At 40.2% G+C, this 22,539-nt stretch overlaps 1 protein-coding gene across 1 annotated transcript in view; it reads left to right on the forward strand.

Moving 5' to 3' along the window:
* The window catches only part of LOC115400577 (neprilysin), a 44,784-nt gene that overhangs the window by 5,932 nt on the left and 16,313 nt on the right, over window positions 1-22,539 (forward strand). The window contains 7 exon segments of the mRNA XM_030108560.1: window positions 2,132-2,293; window positions 21,204-21,284; window positions 21,672-21,745; window positions 21,747-21,768; window positions 21,865-21,903; window positions 21,906-21,982; window positions 22,470-22,535. Of these exon segments, the coding sequence (XP_029964420.1) occupies window positions 2,132-2,293; window positions 21,204-21,284; window positions 21,672-21,745; window positions 21,747-21,768; window positions 21,865-21,903; window positions 21,906-21,982; window positions 22,470-22,535 (521 nt within the window).

Here is a 22,539-nt window from a genome sequence, read left to right on the forward strand (position 1 = left end):
GTCAGAGTGTGGGAGGATAATCCCACCCTCACAGAGCTTCAATCACATTGCACCCCTCCTGCCCCGCCCCCCCAGACGTCCCTAATGTTTCTCAGATTACAAAATAAGTTAGCAACCGTTGGATCCAAAAGCAATGAAATGTGTTCATTTAGATGATTTATTTAGCTGCTCTCAAGCATGCAGCACAGACACATTCTTCAAACTTTAGAGCTTTAATTCCCTCGTTTTTAAAATGATTTTTGAGTCCTGGGAAAAGGAATCCCCCTGACCCTGACGTACTTTTTTCTGCCGCCTCGTCCTTGAAGCCTCCTTTAGCCGGATCCCAGGGGAGAAGCGCACCACAGTGAAAATCCCCCTGAAGGGCATGTCTGTGAATCACACATCCAGATGAAGCACTTTTAGTTTTACCTTGGAGCGGGTCAAAGTATTGCCGCGGTGTTTTATAATTAAGCTGTGAGCGATCCCTGACTGTGGTAATGAGCTGCGACCTATTTGTGTAAACTTTAATCCCATCTTTTTTTTTTCCGCCCTGTAAATCCAGTTTGGGACTGTCAGCCATGACTTTATCGTGTCATGCTTTGACTTTTATACCTCTCTCTGGACATGTTGAACCAAGCTTTCATAAATTACTGCCTGCTCAAAGTGCAGAAGCCGGTGCGAGGACACATCCAGGAACGGCTACGGCGTCCAGAGATTTTCTCCAGATTCTACAGCTGTTTAAATATAAGGTTAAAAGCATAGCTCTTCGATTTTTTTTTCTTATTTCACGAAGAAACAAAGCTGGAATAGTAAATCAATGATTTATTGTTCCTTCTCGAGTTTCCAGGAACAGATACTGTTTCATTTTTGAAGTCAGCGGGAGGCTGGTTTACTCACATTTGACGGACAACCCTGTCATGAGAGCTGCTTCGTCTAGTTTCACTTCTGCACCAAAAACGTAACACTTTATGAGTGCCGGTGCTGCACTTAACCCCATTACTGTTTTATTACGGAAAATGTTCATGCTTTTACTGTACTGCTATTATATATTTCAAGTTGACGAGAAGGAAAGCGCTTCCCTTTGGAGACAGATACCTCCCACTTTTTAATTGTGCCTACGTGATGCTGTGAGTTTTGTCTCACTAGAAGAACAGCTTGATGCATTTTGGCAATTAGCCAAAGCTGGTCCATAGTCTTCACTGTGATTTTTCTCCAGATTGTTTAACAACCTGCAATGGGAAGATGGGATATTTCATCCACGCTGTATATTCTTAAGCAAATATTTCAGCACTTTGAAGAGTATTGCGAAGTTCTTCTTTTTTTCTAATTAATTTTTTTTAGCGACCATGCTGATAGTTATCTGAGAAGATAAACTCCTCAGCAGCTCGTTAGTTCAGAGTTGCATAAAGACTTGGAAAAAGAGTAAACAAGTTGCTCTGTCCAGAAGAAGCACCTTCAAAACTCACTAATTAATGTGTTGCGTCAATTTGTGAAGTCCATGGGGGAAAAAAAAAAAACAAAAAAAACCTAAAACCGATTTGTTTGTTTTTTATTTATGGAGGATTAAGAGTGAGACTCGACTTTTTAGCAAATTCAGAGTGACAACATGGTTGCCCCTGGCCAAGAAATAGTCCCACACATAACCTCCTGAGAGATCATTTGTCAGTTTTCATACTGATTGTACAAACCAGATAAAAGCTCCAGCATAAACAGTGAGCATGATGAGCTTATGTAGGTGGAAGGCAGATTTTGTTCCCCTTACACAGATTTTGCAAGATGCTTTTTTTCCACTTCGAGTGTTCATGCTAAGATAAGCTCATTTTGATATCTGCATCCCGGTGTTGAGCAGGCACATATGTGACTGATGCGGATTTTCTCGTTTGACGCTGTGTGCATAAGCCAGTATATTTCCCCGTGTTGTCGTGAAGATTGTGGTAATTGCAAATATCATTTGAGTTAGTAAACAAGCCACATGACTGTCAGTGGAGCCAATGGGAGGAAATCCACAGGCATAATAATGTACTTCAAAGGGTTTTCTGTCATTTGTCCTGACTGACCTCACATTTAGCTTCTATTGCCACGAGACGCACTTTGCTTTAGCAGATAGATGTTTCCTTTATTCCCTGAGTGAGCTTCCTCTCTGTCTTCAAAGCTTCCCGCCTCATTGAGAACATGGATGCAGGCGTGGACCCCTGCGACAACTTCTATCAGTACGCCTGTGGAGGCTGGCTTAAAAAGAACATCATCCCAGAGACCAGCTCCAGATACAGCACCTTTGACATCCTCCGGGACGAGCTGGAGGTCATCCTCAAAGGTCAGACACCTACACACGCCCACACAAAAGAACCACAATCCCCAATGCACAAAGCGGGTCAGAAGTGCCCGCTGAGGTGTTTTCATTCAGCATAGTAATGCTTATGATTTAGGGCTGTAAAGAGGCGTAGATTGTAAGTCTCTTTCAGCCCACTTTCTTTGTAAAAGGCCGGAGAACAGCTTGATTTAGCTGCTTAAGAATATGATATAAAGACAAGTGTCCTTCAGGGATTGCAGCTCTATAGATATCAGGTCTGCCACAGGAGTTTGGCTTCTGCACTACCATGTGAGCTGGGACTTTGTCTGCAGTGTAGGAATTATCAGTGTGTGTTGGTGTGTGAACATAAAACTCTGTTTTTTTTTAAAGTGTCAACACATTACAGTGAGAAAAATATGAGGCGCAAGTTTTGCTATGTGTCTGTCTCAGGTGTTTTAGCAGCGGGTATTAAGAGTCTGTGCGGCTTCGCAGATACATGGTGGGTCAACTTCCACTGCAAGTGTGTGGGTGCTTGCAAACTTCTGTGTGAAATTGTGTTTGTGTGTCTGCGTGCGTGTGTGTTTGTGTCCACTCTTCAACTGGAGGCTTGACTGTTAGGACCTGACCTACGGGTGTTAAATCTTTACGGAGCGCAAACTTTTCACGGACAACACAAACTTTTCATCTATCATAAATTTGCCATTTATATGCCTGTGCCTTTCATTATAATAAAGAGAGGGAGAGCGATTCAGCGGGGACGAGAAAGACCCATCCTGACTGGGACGGTAAAACCGGTGTTTAAAATACAGTTTGCCTCTGAGATTCAGATAGCTTGCACTAGCCGTGGGCTCTTTCTTTCATCTTGAAACGAAGCACAGGACTCGTGACACAGCCTTTCATTTCTTCTGCTTTGTACCCTAATGAGAGCCACTGATAATATGTAGATTTTTTTTCAAAACATTAAATTAAAAGTAAAAAAAAAAAAAAAAAATAGATAACAAAAGAAAAAAAAAGTGTCATTCAAGTTTTTATAGCAACATTTCTCTTAAAAAGAATGTTGATGAAGAAAAGAATAATAAAACTGACATTCATACACAAGCAAGACAGTTCAAAATGAAGAGAGAGATTTTCGGCGGATCCAGTTTCATAAATCACTGCTTCTTTCTCCCTTTTCTATGAAATAAACAAACCTTCATTTGTGTCTCATTATGAGCAACAATAAGTGTAAAAATTACCGACACAATAAAGTTGAACAACAACAAGGCAATCAAAAAAGAAGAGCTTTTCCAGACAATTTTAGACATGTATATTTATCCATAAAATGTTTTGAAGGGAAGAAAAACATAAAAGCTGTTTTACACCCCAAATCTTTTTTTAAACAAACATTGAATCACAAACACGTCAAAAAAATAAATGAATTAAAAAAAAAAGTATATATATATATATATATATATATGATATATATTTATAATGTGTGTGTGTGTGTGTGTGGGTGTGTGTGTGTGGTGTGTGTGTGTGTGTGATCTCTCCTCAACTTCACTAACCAATGAACCATTGGCCCGTAATGGCTTGTTGTTGACTGTCATACCAGTTTCAACCATCAGGTGGTGCCTTGAGTCAAACTACTTGTTCAGAAAAACAAAAAGGAGAGAGTCAGTGACAACACTTACAGATGGATCAATAGCCAACATAATGGGTAAAGAAAAAGAACTTCTAACTTACAATGAAGATAATTAAAGATTTGTACTGGAGCCAGACAAGATGTTATTGTGGCTCACTACTGCCACCCAGTGGTTTTACTCCAATCTTACCTATTGCACCTTTCAAGTTTCACATTCATGTGAACATGATTAATTGAAAACAAAAACTGTGGAAATTTGTGTTTGGCAGATTACCGTGTTGCCGCAGCAGTGCAGATCAGAAATAAATCGTATCGTGTTGGAGGACGTTTTGATTCGCCTGTTAAAAACTGCCACATTTGTTATAAACTTGGATTTGCTGGATGAGCAGCTGAGCATGCGATTTCATCCATAAAGAGAAAAAAAAATCCTCTATCAATCGTTAACTTTTAAAGATGGAAGTAAGCAGGCTTTCCAGTGGTAAATGAGTTCTTACAAAGAAGTGTTGCTACAACAGCGACATTAACCAGCAAACACTGATTCCCTTACTTTTATGTGTAGTTTACATTAAAGCAATCAAACATAAATAGCACTGAAAAATGCCGTCAATTGACATCGGCTTCTGTAAAAGCTTAGCTTCATGACACAAGACATCTGCTAATTCGACATGTTTCTGACAGCTGGACATGGTTGTGGTGATGGTGGTGCGGTTTCCCAATCTTCTGTTACAACTTAAGGGGAAAAAAAGAGCATTGATTGAATCCTTTTGCCAAGTTTTTACAAGATGTCTTCAACCTTCATCATGTGGCAGCTGTTTAATTACTGTGTATTGGGGAAAGTACCAACAAGTTCATGTTAGAAAAGTGTGACATGCTGTCTGTCAGTGGACAGGAATGTCGGCACAAAGCTCGAGCCTCTAGTTTAAAGTTTTCTACATTATATTAATGATCTGGGAGGTATGGTTATGAGAAGTGTGCCTGCCAAATATTCTGAGCTCAATAGATGTGAAAGTGTTGATGACTGTGACATAGAGATAGATTTTTTTCCCCCATCTCCACGAAAACAATTGAAATGCAAAGCAGAGAGGGCTACATCGCTCTCTATAAATCCTGCACATACTCACCACGTTAAGTCCACTCACAGTTCAAGTAGATAGATTTTTGAACCTCTACACATGAAAGACTTGTCTGGATATTTGAGGATTGATCCATAATTTAAGGTGTTACAAGTCATGCTTGTATTGCTACTCATTATAATTTATTTTATTTATGTTTAGAGACACATGGAATGTAAAAACAGTCTCATAGTAGAGTTATATCACTCAGCAGCACATCAAGGTGTTTAAAATGTGTCACTCAAACCTCAGTGACTACGCTTTCCTTTTACGTCTGGATTATCAGATCAGACTTTAATAATTGCTTTTGGTGTAGCTTTCGTTTTTTTTTCTGCGCTTTTTTTCAGGGTGCTTGTCAAAGCGCGTTATTACTGTGGTGCGATGCAATCATGAATGTGTTTTACTGAAATTCTGATTCGCACTCCCTCGCAGTGATTTGCTTCAGCTGGAGATTCTTAGAAGTATTGCCTCGATTTCAAATTAAAGTTTTATCAAGCAGCTTAGGGATTTAATGCAAACTAGATCATAGTGACCGTTTTTTTTCTTTCTTCCTGTGTTGAACATTGCTTCAGAGCCTGCGCCACATGCAGCGCCTCTGCTTTGCTCTGTTCTCTTCGCCTCTCCATGCCAGTCTTAACACCCATAAAATCACACACAGGAGGGAAAAAAGGAAAATAAACATTACTCAACAAGGACTCGTTTAAGACCTTTTGATACTGTACGTGCGTTTGCGTGCATAGCGAGTCCCTGTGTGGGCGTGTGGTGTCATTTTACCATTGTGTTTTGTGCATTTACTGCAATCAAGTAAGTTTATGAGGGCTTACAGTGATTTGCTGATTTTCAGAATAAGCAGGGGGGGCAAGAATGGAAAAAGAAAAAGGAGAAAAAAAACAAAATTCTGCCACTGATGCAGAAGCACTGAGCAAAGTGCAAAGGTTGATGTTGTAGAATCATTGACTTAATTGCTCCAAATGCCTTGTTTACCACAGGAATAAACTGAGCCAACAGAAAAAGTGCTCCTAATCATTCAACAGCGTAAATCCCCTCCTACCGTCAGTGTTGTGCTCATTCCTTCAGGGCGTCGAGCTTAACAGAGTTGGAATGTGTCAGATTGTACTGTACGCACACATGTTCAGGTCTTTTTTTTTTTCTTTTTGTGGGTGCCTCTCGTGTGGTTTACTTCATGTTTTTGAGAAAAACAAAGTTAAGACATCATGTTTTCAAAGTCATATTTGATAACCGAGAGCACAACGCGCACGTGGCTGCCTTGAAGATTAGCCCACTCAACAGCCCTCCAGTTGAAATTGCTCTTAACGACTGATGTGTGCCGGGGTTTAGACACCAGCAGTGTGAGGCCTCTGCGAGGTTGTGACCTCTAGTCGGGACGTGACATTAAATATGCGAGCTGCGATGCCAGGGCTGGCTGCTGCCGGCTGCTGGGATCACACCGCCCACTGATGGACAGATCCTCTTCCTGTCAACAGCTGCATGAGCCTGGAAACACCTGGACACTGCAGCGCTCCAGGCTGCAAGACAGCAATAAAAGAAGACTGCAAGTGTGTGTGTGTGTGTGTGTTTGCAAATCTGTGGTGGCTCGTAAATGCCTCGGATTGTTCTCTGCTGCTGTAAAATGCCATAAATGATTCATAATGAGTGACTGCGTCCTGATTGCGACCGCAGCATTGTGTGCACGCACGCATTCACGTGTGTGCATGAGCCTGTGAGACTTTTGTTTTTCCTCCTACTCCAGCTCAGGTGTGGCACACTGTGCAATGATTTGCTCAATTGACCGTGAGCATTTTAATTACTGGTTAGGCTGTGTCAGGAAGTGGAAACAGAGATGCACAACAGGCGGAGGAGGCCGCAATAAAACGATTTACGGCTAAAAAGTAGACTGAAGTGAAACAAAAGACAAAGGGAGAAAGATTGTGGACGCGGAAGTCTGTTATCAGTGCTTCCTCTATCAGGTCTGGATGTTGGATGGTGCTAGTTGCTCCTTTTTTGCTGTCTGTCCCATCCTTTTATCCCGTACTTTCCCCTCACTCTCACCAGTGAAAACAGAAAAAGGTCCACCTCTGAATGTGACTTTGCTGGAGGTTTTTTTTCCTCTCAATAAGGGGTTTATGTCCCACTGTTGCCTTGTTCATGTAAGAATACTGAATTTCTTTCTCTATATTTTGTTAGAATTACAGTAACTATGTTTAAAAACACTTATTCATGCTCAGAAAGAACATGCAAACTGCAAACAGGAAGGCTGGTATCAGATCTCAGGATGTCTCATGAAGCTCACATCAGAAAGGCCCCTCCAGCCGAACTCAGATTTGAATCAGGAGCCATGTTGTTATTGGCCCCAAATAAATTCAGATAAATCAAAAACTTAAATTAATTGTAAAAGGACAGAGTGCATATGAATTGTACAGTGAAATCCGGTGAAGAAGAGTTTTGTGGCAAGAGGAAACATGAATCAGCATGTGGTACTCATCTCCCACGCTGTATATCTGTTCATGCCCGACTGTCGGCACACAGATTGTTTTTATACTCAATGAGACGCCTCGTCCAGGCCTTCATGTCCGAAGCTTATCGGACACAGAGGAGTCCAGCCGGGGGCACGCTGCATGTGCAGCTTATGTTTCCCGATAACTCCGCGAGGTGGTTCATGACGTCAAAGCAGCGTTCAGATATGACACACATTTTGCCGGTGCTGAAAACAGACTGTGACATATACCGCTGAAGAGACTGAATGTCTGTGTTTACTGACGATAACAAAAACTCCAGCGGAACACGTGTCAAACAATACAAACCGTGATAAGACCTCTGAGGTTTTTTTTTTTTTCTCATGACCTCTTCATGTCATATCAAATTTCTAGCCTGAGCTATTGCTCAAGAGCACAGACGCTCAGTTTCTCATAAATATATCAAATAAAGATAACCAAGCGGGGGTTTGTGGCCAAGTGAAATAACATGAATATTAATGGGATCATTTTAGCCAACACAAACATATTGGATGAAACTATTTTTTCCAGCTGAGATGCTTATGAAAAGCAGGACAGAGTTTAGACCTCCACTGAGGTAATAATCTCCCGTTTGCTGATCCACAGCCAAACGCTGCCGTTGGTTCACCAAAGGACGGTTACTGACAGGGATACCAGCTAAGAGGCGTTTTAGCTGAGAAGAATTGATAGAATAGGCTCGTGCTGCAAATGATTAAAAGTTTATCTTGATGTAGTGGAAAAGTTTTTGGAGCTGGCAGAAATCACTTCATATTTGCTGGGAGCATATACCTGCAAATTAGAAGATAGTGTTGAGCTGGATCACAGTTCTCAGCAGTTACTGTAATGATTTTAGTTTGCCCATCTGCAGAGTGGGATGAGTCAGAGGTGCGGATCAGAGCTCGAGCAATCTCCGTCTCTGTCACAGCGCGGGGGACAAAACCGCTCGTCGCATCAAATTAGAAACATATTTTTAGTGCATTTGCTCATTTTTCATGTCTAACTGGTCACCCACGAGTATTCAATTTCTGTTTAAGATTTTGAAAGTGCTCAAGCTGTCTCCTTCTTGTTTCTAATGACCACAAAATTGAATGGGACTTTTACCTCAGAGACTGTGAACTCCTGACACAGTTACTTACCCAAAAAGTATGTATTTCCCAATGCCAATACACACAATGTCTTAAAAATATGTCTTGCAAATCACATTGTCACCACAAATCAGAATCTGGAGGCACAAGAACAATGACTTGTGTCTGGCACATGAGGGAGCACAGGGGGTGAGAACGTTTTGTTTTTCTAGTGTGGAAATGTTTGTATTTGTTGTTAAATACATTTTTAAAACGAGATGTTGTGTAAATGCATTCGGAATAAGTTGCCGTGCTGAATATAAAGTGCTGCTGGAGTCGGACCCAGACCACCACAAACACTCATCCCATCCGAGATGGACAGAATCACATATTAGACTGAAGGATTCAATCTTGGATTGAAATCCGCAGTTTTAACTTTGTACTGCCTGAAATGTTTGCAGACAGCCACAGATGAAGTTTTGACAGTGTGTCGGCTCTCCTCACAAGCAGTAGAACTACAGTAAGGGTAACATGATGATCAACGCTGAAACGAAGGCTCATAATCTATATTCCTATCGAATTACATACCAAACTTTTTCCTTCTACATGGATGCTAAAACTACTGCTTATTCATTAGCTGTTGGCCATGACATACAGGATAAAGCTCATCTTCTTACTTACATTATAGCAGCCACTCTTACTGGCGTCTCTCATTTATAAATGCTGCTTGCACAATGCAGAAGTTGATACAATGGAGAAACTGTTAAAATTGCCCCATCTATGGGAGCTTTTCCACTTTTAAAGTAAAATAAAATCATCTGAGCTTTTTTAAGAATTATTTATTGATTTTTAACCAAAAAAAAATCTGACATAAAGAAGTTATTTTGTGATGTTAAGTTTTACTTTATGAGTGGGAGGTGGCACCTCTGTCTTACTTTGATTAACAAAATACGATTATCTGATCAGTTTTTCCCAGTAAATAGTACATAGAGTTCAACCCGCCAGTGATTAACAGGATTCAGCAGGATGGGGAATGTATTGACCTGAGTGGGAGATGTACTTCTGTCACCCATCCACCGTCCAGAAAATCACATTTTGCATATGTTTCCCTGTGATGAGCTTAGTGTCGCTGCAAAAATTATTCATCTCTTGTGTCAACTCCTTTCAGCGGGGGTTCATTCCCAGCTCCTGCTCAGAATAGCCCTAAATTTGTCCCTCATTTTCTTACATTGGAAGCAAAACCGGCAACATTTAAAAAAATAAAAAATAAAAAACACACTGCAAGTGAAATAAAAGCCGTGTGAAATGAGAGGCAGTCGAGGATAAAATGGCAATGCGGAGAGTTGAAACCCAAAATTCTGATTCTGTATCACGCCGTGTGGTTTAGTTCAAATTGACGTGATGTCTCCAACAAACATCAGGTGGCACAAAATCCATTTTCAAATAGTATCCTGAAACACACACACACACACACACACACACACACACACACACACACACACACACACACACACACACACACACACACACACACACACAGCGAGAAAGAGGGAGGGAGGGAGTGTGTGTCTGAGAGACAGGGAGTGAAAGGGTAAGCCTTTGCTGTGGTTAAACATTAGCGCCAGGCAGTCAGTAATCCAATCACACACACATGATCTGTGCCCTTTTGCAGGAAGCGCCCTGTGAAGGGTCTCTATCTCAGGATTCATTACAATTAAATGAGCACATAAATAGTGCACGCATGGTAATGAAAATGGGGGGGGTGTTAGAAAAATGAAGGGGGAGAAAGTGGCCGAAGTGAAAAGCAGCCATGCGGAGAGAGAAACGAGTAAAAATGTGGGGAAAGTAATCATTTAAAGCGAAGAAAAGCGAAAAGAAATGAATTGTAACAAAAGATGATGATTCAGTATTGAATTGAATGGTCCAGAGGATATTTGGACAGTTTTTTTTTCTCTCTTTTTTTGGTTCCCCAGGCTCTGTGCTTCAACGTATTCAATTTAAAATAAGGATCCTACTTTATGGTTCCAAGTCTGAGCTTTAGTTTGAGTAGGGTTATGCCAATATTGAAAGAGCTGTGGGGAGAAAGAGCTTTTTAAACATGCGCTGCTCAGATTTCACGGGTTCAAACTGGAGGCTTGATGTTTGTTGGGTAGCTTTGTGTCATTTCAGCACAAAGGAACTCCCCCGCAGTTCAGAGTTGAATGTGAGGTAATTGAGTTTGAGGTGAGGTTGTGTATCAGTGGGAGAAGTAAAATATGTGGCCGTTCACGAGAAGCAGATATAAATGTCCCAAAATTTCAGAAATGTAACAATTACAGTTTATTTAGGAGACTCTGAAGGTTCCGTTTTTTTTTTCCTGAAATCAAGTGAAGGGTATTTTTTCTTCAAAAGAGCAAACCTGTAAATAGCCAGGCAACAGAAATGAGTTCAAAAACTGCATATCAACCCAGAGGAAGCCAGAAAAACAGAAAGAGTATGGTTAGAGGCTGTGAAAACATACAGGACGATGAACAGTATGGGAACAAAGGTCCATGGACGGATGCTAAAAAAAAAATCAAGCTCCATCCAAATGAAATAAAGAGAAAACATAAAGAATGGAAAAAGGGAACCGCTCATGGCCTGAAGCATGCCATTTTATCTGCAAACCATTCTGTAGCACCTCTCATGTTACTTTTCCTGAACGAATGACTGCCAGTGGAGCTGGCACGGAGGCATCTGTTGATGCTTTCACTGCTGAAAGAAGCAAGGCAGAGAATCACAGAACCAGGAACCAAACTCAAACTGAAGCTGAAGTAGCTTTCCTTATGTTATTCAATCAAATATGAGTATGCTGGAAATGGAGAAGTCTGCCCAAGTATCCTCAACTGTATCAATACTGATCACACCTTTTATGAACAGCTGAAGCAAATAGGAATAAACAGTGGGCTTATGGGTAAATGGGGAAATTAAAAGCAGGCACGTGAGAGATGCCATCTTTTCAAAGCAAGTCAGAAGAAGTTAGATAGTTTTCGGGTGTTTTCTGAATGAAAGGAGAGTCTCCCGGTCTTATCTCCATGAGCAGGTTGTTCCAGAGTCGAGGAGCCCTGACACCTTTTGTTTTTAGCCTGGAGCCAGAGAAACCCTGTCGGAGGATCTGAGGCTGCACGCCGGCTTCGTACGGGGTCAGCATCTCCGTAATATAGCTGGGTGCTGCCGGGCCCACGTGGGCTTTCAGAGTTATTTGTAAAATTTTGAAGTCAAGTTTAAATTGGACTTGAAAGTAATGCAGAGAAGCTCAGATTGGGGGGATGAGCTGTCCTCTGTTGAAACCCTTAAGGAGTTCTGAACCAGTTTGAAAAAGGATGGGGATTTAATTAAAAAAAAAAAAAAAATCATTATTCAAAGCAATGTGGAGGGATTTACAGGAGCTGAGGTAGACCAAACTGTCAAATGTCTTTTAATTCAGAGGCCATGTACAGTATACTGTACGCTGACCTTCAGAGGGCTGGACTGTTAAAATGATGCCCTGATATTAAGCTTTAAATAAATAAAAACTTCTTTGGGGGTCCATGACTTTCTGTGTATGATGGATGTGTCCCAATCCTAAATTTACCCAGAATTGGACAAAAAGTGTGAATAGTTGTTTCATTTGAATAGCGTCCTCCTCCTGCAGCTCATATTCTCAGTTTTCGAAATAAAAAATGTTCGTACAGTAATGCTATTAATTATTTCACTTATCAGTCTGACTGAAAGTGTTTCTGTAAGCGTGAATGTCCCCATGAGATTCTGTAGGATGCTTTCACAAAGTCACTCACAGTATGACTTTGATGCTGATGGCACTTTGCTGACAGTGAGATACTGTAGCTGAGGTAGCAGTTGTTTTCACAGATGCATCACTGATATGGCTGCGATCTCAAGGCGTTCCACCTCTTTTAAACAGTGTTGATTCATTTCCTGGGGCCCACTCAGTATCTGGTGTATAAAATAAATGTTCCTCTACATCTGCATAATGTAGTAAAGACAGAGTGCACACATGCATGTGCAGGACTATTACTATAAGTGCAATGGACATGTGCAGTGGTAGTGCTTTAGAACTTACCTTTTCTCTTTTAACACATTTCCAAAGAGTTATGTTGTGAAAACCATTTCCCAAAAGTTCATTTTTCAGCCACAGACAGACATAATGCAAAAAAAAAGTCCTGCATTTGCTCAAAAAATGTAGCCATTGCCTAAATAGCAAACAGAAGTTACTTACTTTGAAAAAAATGTAAGATTAAGATTTTTTATAATCTTACAGTAAAAAAAACCTCCTCCCAGTGTTCTTCTTTGGGCTATTTGCTGGTCTAGACCGTATGCTTCAGTCCTTTGTCATCACATTTTCATATAATACCTTTCATTTATTGACAGTCTGCATGATTTATTACTCTCATTCTTCCCCTTGCTCAACAACTGGGTGACATTTCATTATTTGGGTGGTGAGGTGGAATATCCTTGACTCCAAGTCCATTATCTGATCTGACTCCGACCGAGCGGAGTTTCTCATGACTAAGGCAGAGAGATCCCACAACAAGCAAATGTTGACCTTTGAACACAGAATATTTTATACTTCCCAGGCAGTCTTTCCCCCCCTGCTTTTTTTTCCTCAACCTACTGAAGTTAAGCTGAGACTTCAGCTCTTTCATGTATAAATGTCTCAAGCTGTTTCTCCTAAACAGCCTCCATCATTATATTCTCTTCTTTAACAGCCATATCGCCACGCAGCCAGGCAGAGCAATTACGTAGAATGACTTAAAGAAAAGAAATACATCATGAAATGATTTTTTTCCTTTTTTTTTTTTTGTTTTTGTGCAGAATGCAGTTTGAATACATTCGCAGTGACCTCGGGAGCTCTTGTTTGTTGTGTGAATATAATATTCCTTCAAAACTAAACAAAATAAACAGAGCTTCAAAAGTGCAGATGAAGCAGTGTATTTACATGTGACCTCTCTTCAGGTATTTCTGTCTCTTCAGGAGTAGCCATGTGAAGATGTCAATATTTCCTCTCAGACCTGCTGCTTCTGGAAGATATACTGTCACTCATCCCTTTAGGGATCCGCCACATGTTTTTATAGGCTTCAGGCAGGTTTGTAATGATCACCACATCATGTCTGTTTATCCTTTTTATTCCCACAGCAAACAAGAGATATGCGGTGCTTTTGTTCAGCGTGGGATGGTGCAAGCAATACTTCCTGCCTGGAGAATAGCTGTTTTGTGAAAATTGGGTTCTTTGTGAATTAGGAGGACGCACTTATGGCTGTTGTACCATGACCGGACGTGCTCTTTTCAGGAACAATACACAGTTCCTCCATCGGTCTTTCTGAGACGCGCGGGGACGTCTCACTTACTCTTTCTTGGGGCAGCCAACCCCAACATCCTCTCTCCAGAGCCCCCCCCAGAGCGCTTGAAGAAATGCTGTGGCTCTTTTCTCTCTGTTTCCCACAACGTTGCACTGAAGCCAAACGCCAACCGGCGCGTCTATTAGCGGACAACAGCAAGAATTTTCAAATAAGCATTTTGCAGTTTATCAAGTCGATTTTGTGGTTTTCTAGATGCGTTCAAATGTAATTTTGACATCTGGGATCTTTCTGAGGTGGTCTTGTACCACTGGGATAGATCCTTACCTGTAGTCTGTTCATCAGTCTTATTCAACCTTTTTCTCTTGAGATCTTTTTAATGAGTGAAAAGTTTCCGTGCTTCGGGTGAAACTACACTGACAGGCCATCAGGAGTCCACGGGGCAGCAGCAGCTTCAAATACGTTCCTTTTCTTGTTCAGTAATTGCATTTATAAAGCTGCCCCTTTTAAACGATTCATTTGCCTGACAGTAGCAACACTTCATTCCACCAAATCTGTTTGTTTACCAAATCACCAAGGCAGCGTTTCGTGGTTCGGTAATTTCACTGAACGTCACCGATTATCGTTTTTTCAAAACAGAACTGCTAAATCTGTTTTGTATTCACTGCAGTGTTCTCTCCTCATTGCACGGAAACTGTGCCTTTATTACCAGCGTGCCCCCTCATTAATGAGTGGCATTCTTTTTTAATTAGGAACGTGACAAATTAACTACCAAATGTGACTTTTTGGATGAGCTTGAATTACGTGAAAAGTTATTGAAGAATATGTCATTTGACACAATTTCAACATCCGTCCTTGATACCGACTAATTCAGCTTGGAGTCACAGGGCGAAGCAGTCCGGGCAAAGGTTGGACCAGTCCATCACAGAGCAAACACAAAGAGATAATGCAGAGAGACAGTCACACACACCATATTCACTGCTATGGGGCAATTTAGAGTCACCGATTAACCTTAAGCGCATGCTTTTTGGACTCTATGAGGAAACCTAGAGAAACATAAACCCAGAGAAAATGCAGACTTCACACAGAACCCTGACCCCCTGGCCCAACCAGACTCGAACTAAAAGTGTCGATACGCCATTTCACAATTGAGTTTTAGTCATCCTATGCAACTTTAATTTATCTATACTATAGTTAAAACAATAATCACTTAATTTGCTACAAATATGCAGTGCGGTGTATTTATATTTGTGCATAATTTGTTTTTGTTTATCTCAAAGTTAATATCAATAATCAAAAATGGAAAATGTTCGAACTGTATTTCAAGGCAGTTTAATTGACAGTCAATAGTAGATTTTACCCCAAAATCTCCAGTGTTACTGCGTAGGACTGAAACAATGCAACATGAAAAATAAAAAAAACCCCCCAATAACAATAAAAAAAAAAATTAGAAAATGTAAAAAAATGTTAACAAGAGAGCATGCTTTACAGTGAAAATTATTTCATATGAGTAATGTAAGAATTTGATATAACAATGTGAATAACGTCTAATCAACATTTTTACCTATAGGTCACTGGAATACTTTTTAGCTTCTGGTATAATACCGTGTTTTGCTTCATACTAATGAGGAAAAATCCAAAATCAGAATAAAGGTCTTCTTTATTCATCAGTGTCACAAAAATGTTGTTGCTCTCAGAGCCTTCATTGATAAACAATAAACAAATAAGCTAAATGATAATATTTTAGGCTAAAAAGGATGAAATCCCAATTTCATTCAGAAAGACACAAGCTGTGTGAATGATAAGCACTCATGCAGTAACATGTAGATTTTTAAAGCATCTTAGTAAAATGTCAGTGGAGGATTTTTGCTAAATTATGCAGTAAGAAATGTGTTTTTAAGACTTGATGACAAGGTGCAAAACAAAATAAAACGAGAGAATTCTAAAAAAACTAAGATCCACCCTGTCTTGAATATGCAAATGAATATCTTGATTATCCAAATGCCTTTACTGTGATTGAGCTTTGAGACAGCCCCAAAATTAAAGAGAAAGAAGAAAGGAAATCTAATTTCCTTGGTCTTTATCTTTTGATCCCAACCCGTGGTGACATGAGTGATGCCTTGTTGGACTCAGGGGAGAATTTCCTGTCAGCTGCCTGTGCAATTTAAGCCCCTTCCTCTTTCCTGTATTGATCCTGCAGTTTCATTGAGATGTGCAGTTAGATGGTGTACTGTAAATTTGTTGATGCAACATTTATCAGATCACTTCATAAGTGACAGGCAGTGCTGCAGACTTGTTGAGATATGTGATGGCTTGTGAAAGTCGAGAGGTTGTCCTACTTACACAACAACCTTTCCCGGGGTGTTTTTCTCCCCCCAGCCGTTTCAAAAGACTGTCATTTCTGGGAAAATTAATGTGTTTGTGTTGCTTTGCAAAGAGCTGATGCGTGTCTGTGCTGTGAGATTTCCGTCCGTTGCCAGCGAAAGAGAGAGCATTGTTGTTGGAAAACAGCAGCCTCGTATCGCAGGAGGAGTTTATGGACGGCAATCATCTCACCTTTGAAATCCAAGGTGTGATGATTAAATCACATCTTACTGCGGACAGTATTGCACTGATGAACACAGCACGGGTGGCACGCCCAGTGAGTGTTCCACTGCTGAGGTTTATCCCAGTACATGTAATAAATGTTACTAGGGCTGGGTTATGGCTACCATCATATTTTTCAATCTCCAAATTTTGCCATATTTTTGTTTAGTTGCTTCTGGTTTACAAAATCTTAAATAGTTGTTTTCAGCATTGTTCAACAAAATATAGTAAAAATTCTAAAAACTATTCACCTCCAGATTTTGATGTGAAAGTTTAAAGAAAACAGCAAATATCACTTTCACTTCACTGATGTATCACCCTTGTCAGTATTGTCTTATGCCCACTATATTCTCTCCCAAATACTGAGGCTAGATTAGGAACAACAGTTATTTTTTATGGAGAAATTCCACTCCATGTCTTTAAAATACCATTCTCTGTTCACTGAGGGCATATCAGTTGAGGAAGGTGTTGCTACAGTATGTATGTGTTAATGTGTTGGTGACAGATTCTACTCATAGAAACAATTTTTTTTCTCATTTAGGAACAGAACATGTTCCTATTTATGTGTGGCCAAAGTGCTGGATGTATTGAGCAAACAGATCTTCTCATCCAAAGCTCAGCAGGAGAGAAAACTCCCATGAATGCGTTTCTTGTAATGATGAACTAAGACAAATTTCACAGATTATCTCCGCTGACAAATGTGTTCAGAGTTGTGAACTTGTGTTCATTTTAAATTTTGCTGTTACAGCTGAGTGAACATCGCTGTGGCTTCAGAGTATGTTCTATTAAATTTATTTTTATGAATCTGGATTGCTTAAGGTAGAGGATTAGTTTATGATTTTGCACTTCGTGGTTTGTCTGATAAGCTAAAATCCACAAATAAATGTACCTTAAACCTGTTTCTTTTTTTCTTTTTAATATATTCGAAGAGAGACTGAAGGAAAGCAGAGCAGTCGGTGCATGGATTGTACTGAAATACACACACACACACTGTTTGCACAGCTTGACTTGGCGAATGTTAACAAATGGCGGCTCTATGCATAGAGAAAAAGCATATTCTGAAAGGCCATGAGAGTTTCGACAAATGATTGATTGCGTGTTGAATCTCCCAGAGAGACAGACTTAGTGATACTTGCGCTGAATATAAACGCTGAAGCAAACACCCTCAATTAAATTCCCTCAACTTACAGTTAAATGAAGCTGATTTATTTGCATGGACAATACTGAATTCCTGACACACCTACGCATGTATGTAATGTTGTACAATTAGACAATGCAAACCACACAGAGTGGAGGCTGCTCCTCACTTAGCTTAAATTTTCATAATCAACACTATCAGCAGTCATGAGTTTAGGCATTTACACACATTTTTGCATGTACAGAAAGTTTATTATACAAGGCACTTAAGACTAAAAAGAGATTTGCGTCATACATTATTCATGGCGCAGTCCTTATGAAGCAACCACACAGTTAATGAATAAAACTCTTCATAAAAAGCCACTGGCTGGAAAGGCAGCAGAGCGTATGCTTTTTAGATAGAGAAAAATGATGAACTCAAGAAAAATATTACAGAAACGATCTCTGCACAAAGGGTCAAATGAACTGCCAACCTCAATAAAAAATAATGGATCTGGTATGAAATGATGTATGGTCGTAAAAATAACGAAGTCATGCTGCATCGTTGAATTGTTACCAGGTGTTTGGGATTCCTAGCGTCACATGAAAGCTCCGGGTTTGCTGTAAATCATCATGAACCGGCTTAATGAAGCGGCTTTGTCAGGATATGAGCTCCCTGTTCCTGACAGGACAAGCTGTTTCTCGTCTTTTCCTTTCAAAACGCCTTGTTCCTGACAGACACCTGAGCTGTGATAGGCGAGAAGCGCCATGTGAGGTCTTCGTGGTTACGTTATTACAGTGCAGGAACATTTATTTGTGTTTCACTTATATTTGGAGCCGAGCGACAGACTAGCAGCTGAACTGGAGTCAAAGTTTGAGATGTTTCCAAGATGCTGTGAGATTTTTTTTCTTTCCTTTTCAGGACTCACACGACAGACTGTCTACCTGAATCACAACACAGTGACACACTCGCTTTCACCACAGTAGTTCTTCAGCAATCACCCCCTAAAAAAAATAAAAAAAATAAAATAAAATAAATGCTGTGTGGGTGTTAAACTAAGACTTGATAATATGACAATTTATTTAAGCTCATCTTCATTTTCAGCGCTGTAAAATAAAAAAAGAAAAAGTGACAGCAGCTCATGAAGGAATACTTTTGCTTTGAAGCTTCAACGTGCGACTCGTCGCCTCGAGGCGGCGCGGAAGAAGCGCGCAGCTCCCATTGTCCTCCCCCTCAGCGGAGTGTCTCCACACCCCGACGCTTATCACTCATTTTGATTAGCTGTCTACCTGGAAACGCCACCCAGCCTGGGGCCGCGCTAACCGGCGTCCATATGCCCATAGCAGGTGTTGAAGAGGCAGTGAACACAGGTAGTAAAAGCGCTCACTTGTTTTTAATCGTCCCTCTGCCGCCACACCTTCAGCTCCGCTGCTCACTGACTTTTTACGCGTAATTCAATTCTCAGTAGCTGCAGATTTATCACCATGTTAGCAAAACAAACTTGGAGTGCCATGACTTCTTCTAAAGTCTGTTGACCATTCGGAATTTTTTTTTTTTTTGTTTTTTTTCATCATGGGATCAAATCAGGAGACGTAAAGTCAATATACATCAAAATGGCTGCCTGTCAATTTTGAGACTACCAGAAGTCATAGCAGTTATCTGCCAAGTTTATAAAGGAATGGATTATTGCTTTTGGAGATTGAAAGTGTTTCCTGGAGAGGCTCAAGTAATTTTGCCAAAAAAAAAATAAACTCTTTGGATCAAATTATACAAAAACAAAAACCCCAAAAAAAATAAAAATAAATAAATAAATAGTTTTCAATATGTGCCAACCTGCAAGTTTTCTTTCCTCCTAACCCTCCTTACAGCCAAGCCTGAAAGGCACAATTTTCATCCATGAAAATATTTAACTGCTGTTTTCAGTCACATTTCTTCCCACTTTGTTTCTTCACGGTCAGTTTTGAAAAGGCTGAGATTATACATGGATTTTAGAGTTTTAAGGGTTAAAATGATACTTTTCTACTGCCATGCCTAATTTTGTTTTACGAGACAGCCTCGACCTTTACAGCAAATGACCCAATAGAAATAATGAACTTGGATTAATTAAACAATTATAAGTAATTAGTGTTTATTGATTTAAATCAGGTGTACAATGGAGTGTGTGTGTGTGTGTGTGTGTGTGGTGTGTGTGTGTGTGTGTGTTTGTGTGTGTGTGTGTGTGTGTGTGTGTGCTGAAAAGAGAAAAAGTTATGAAATTGATAAATGTGTTCATTTGCAGACCAGGCCCCAAGTCTGAATTGTTGTTCAATAACATAAAAGCTTATATACCCCATTTCTTTTCCGCTTCATCAAGTTCCGGTTGCAGCACGATGGAGCTGATCTCAGCTGACGAAGGGTGAAGTCAGGGGTGCGGAGTGGTTTCCAGTCGGGCATAGGGAAAAATAACTGACACCAACTGGCAATTTATGGTCAACAATTCACCTCACATGTTTATTCTGGTCTGTCGGACACGAGCGACCTGCAGAAACACCACTCCAGCACCGTAGAGCTTTTCTTGTAGGGTCAATGCTTAAACACTTTTTAAAACTGGAATATATTATTGAATGAGTTTGAATTGTTCCTTACAAATGCAGTGTGTATTTATATTTTTATTAGCAGCATTGCTTGTGCTGATGACTACTTAATCAGCATATTTACTGCTTAAATCATTCATACTGAGAAAATCCTTTATCTGTTTGTTGGAGATAAATGTTATGGATGGATTAAGGTTCGGTTAAAATGGGTTCAGCAGACGTCGTTACAGATGACTTTAGCCTGTAGGGAATGAATGTAAGTCGCTGCGATGTCCCCCAAAGCATTGAAAACATGTTCTGTGCGTGTTTGCGAATTAGCTATTGTTCTGCCGTTTTGGCTCCTGATCCATGAAAGCAAAGTTTCTAGCTTTCAATGTTCAATATTTATATTCCCCTGAAAACTTTTTTTAAGGCAGTAAGTGGACCTGACATAATGTTGCGAAGCAGCCAAAATAATGAAAACAGCTGACTGCCGCTGAGTTAAAAGAAAGGCGGCATTAAAGCCTTGTTGTTCTCTGCAAACCTGCAATATCCTCAGAAGAATATTCACTTTAAATGTTTTGTTATGATACACAAACCTCATAAAGGCTGTCATCTGAAATACAATTACAATGTTTTATGGTTTTCAGGTAGCTGCTGCACATATAATGAAAAAAGGACAGCTTTGAAGTAGACTTTGAATGTTTTTTTTCCCACCTACGTTCAAATGCATTCATCATGTTTTCATTTTGTTGTGGAATAAAGACACTTTTGCCACTAGTTGCTATTTTCTATGAAAAAAATAAAAGCGCATTCATGTTGGCACTTTGCGATGCAGAGACAGACAACATGCCTTAATTTAAGAAGACTGAGTGCGTCTGGAAGACAGCTGGAATCTATCCCTTCACAGTGGTGGAATAAAAGCTGAAGCACCTATGGCGAGATTGAGTCTCCTCTTCCTCCCCTCTTTTTTCCTGCTTTTCCTCAGTCTGCAACACCGCGAGTACATTCATTCCTCCTTTATCTCTGTCTGGGTTTCTTCCCTTCATGCTGCCTCTGTTTCTCCGCTCTATTGCAGGTGTCCTTGAGAATACAGTGGAGGGAGAAGCTGAGGCTCTCACCAAAGCGAAGACCCTGTACAAGTCCTGCACCAATGAGAGTGAGTCAGCAGGAAAAAGCCACTGATGATTCCCTTTTTTTTCTGGGTCATTTATGGCTTCAAAATAAACAGTGTAATTTTATAACAGTCATCAAAGGTTGTACGCCGCCTCTTCAGGTTGGTGTATCATCACACTGGCGTTAAATAGTCACCACTTGGATGAATTATTATATTAGATTTACAGTGCTACACAGTAAAAACCAATGATTATTTGAAAGTTTTTTCACTTGAAATTCACATAGATAATTTATACATCTTTAAATTCTTAATATAAGCATGATTTACATCTTTAGGCTATCGGTCAGAGTTTGATTGGTATAAAATGAATTCATCCACCAGCATGAACGAACCTTCCTCGTTCTTTCTTGTGTGTTTGTTCCATTTCAGGCCTGATCGAGGTCAGAGGAGGGAGTCCTCTGCTTGACATGCTGCCCGATGTGTTTGAGTGGCCCATCGCTGTGGGACAACTGGGAGGCCAGCTTTGGTATAGCTTTTATTTTCCACTCACGACATGATATTTATGGATTTTTAACCTTCTCTTTTAAATCTTCACTTCTTCTTCTGTTTTATTTTTTTAAAGCAAACACATGGAGGCTGGAGGACGTCATCGCCAAGCTGAATGAAAATATGGAACTCCTGTCTTGGTCAATTTCTTTGTTGGAACTGATGACCGAGACTCCAATTCACACATCATTCATGTAGGTGAACACCACGTTCATTACTTCAGGGGATTTTTATATCCCTCCAAAGTTGAAGTTGGAGGTGCAAACCCTCCCAGTCCTGAAACATCCGATTAATGTTCTTAAAGTTGTGCTTCTATAAAACAAAGAGTCACCTTCTACATTCAGTCCAAACCCATTTCTGCCATTAACCAATTACTGCACAGCTCAGCTGGCAAAAACTTCCCAAGGATGCCAATAATGTGCAGATAGCAGGTTGATTGACAAGATGAACATTGTTATTGCAACCTCTGTGTAAGTACAGGGCTGTCACCACAGAAACATTTGGGGAGAGAGAAGACTCTGCAGGTATAGACAAGTATTAATCCCTGCTTGCTTCTCTGTGTCCATATTGAGACAGGTGCTCCATCCCATCCATCCAGCTTGACAATAATGAATTTTAATCCCAAATTGAGCTTGCACATAAATTAACCTGTTTATCCTTCTGTCTGTTTCCTTTTACCAGTTTGATCAGACAAGTCTTGGCCTCATGTCCAGAGACTATTACGCCTGCACCGGTCCTTATGCAGAGGTAA

This window comes from Salarias fasciatus, chromosome 14 (assembly GCF_902148845.1).
Source record: "Salarias fasciatus chromosome 14, fSalaFa1.1, whole genome shotgun sequence".
In the NCBI taxonomy this organism is placed as follows: domain Eukaryota; kingdom Metazoa; phylum Chordata; class Actinopteri; order Blenniiformes; family Blenniidae; genus Salarias; species Salarias fasciatus.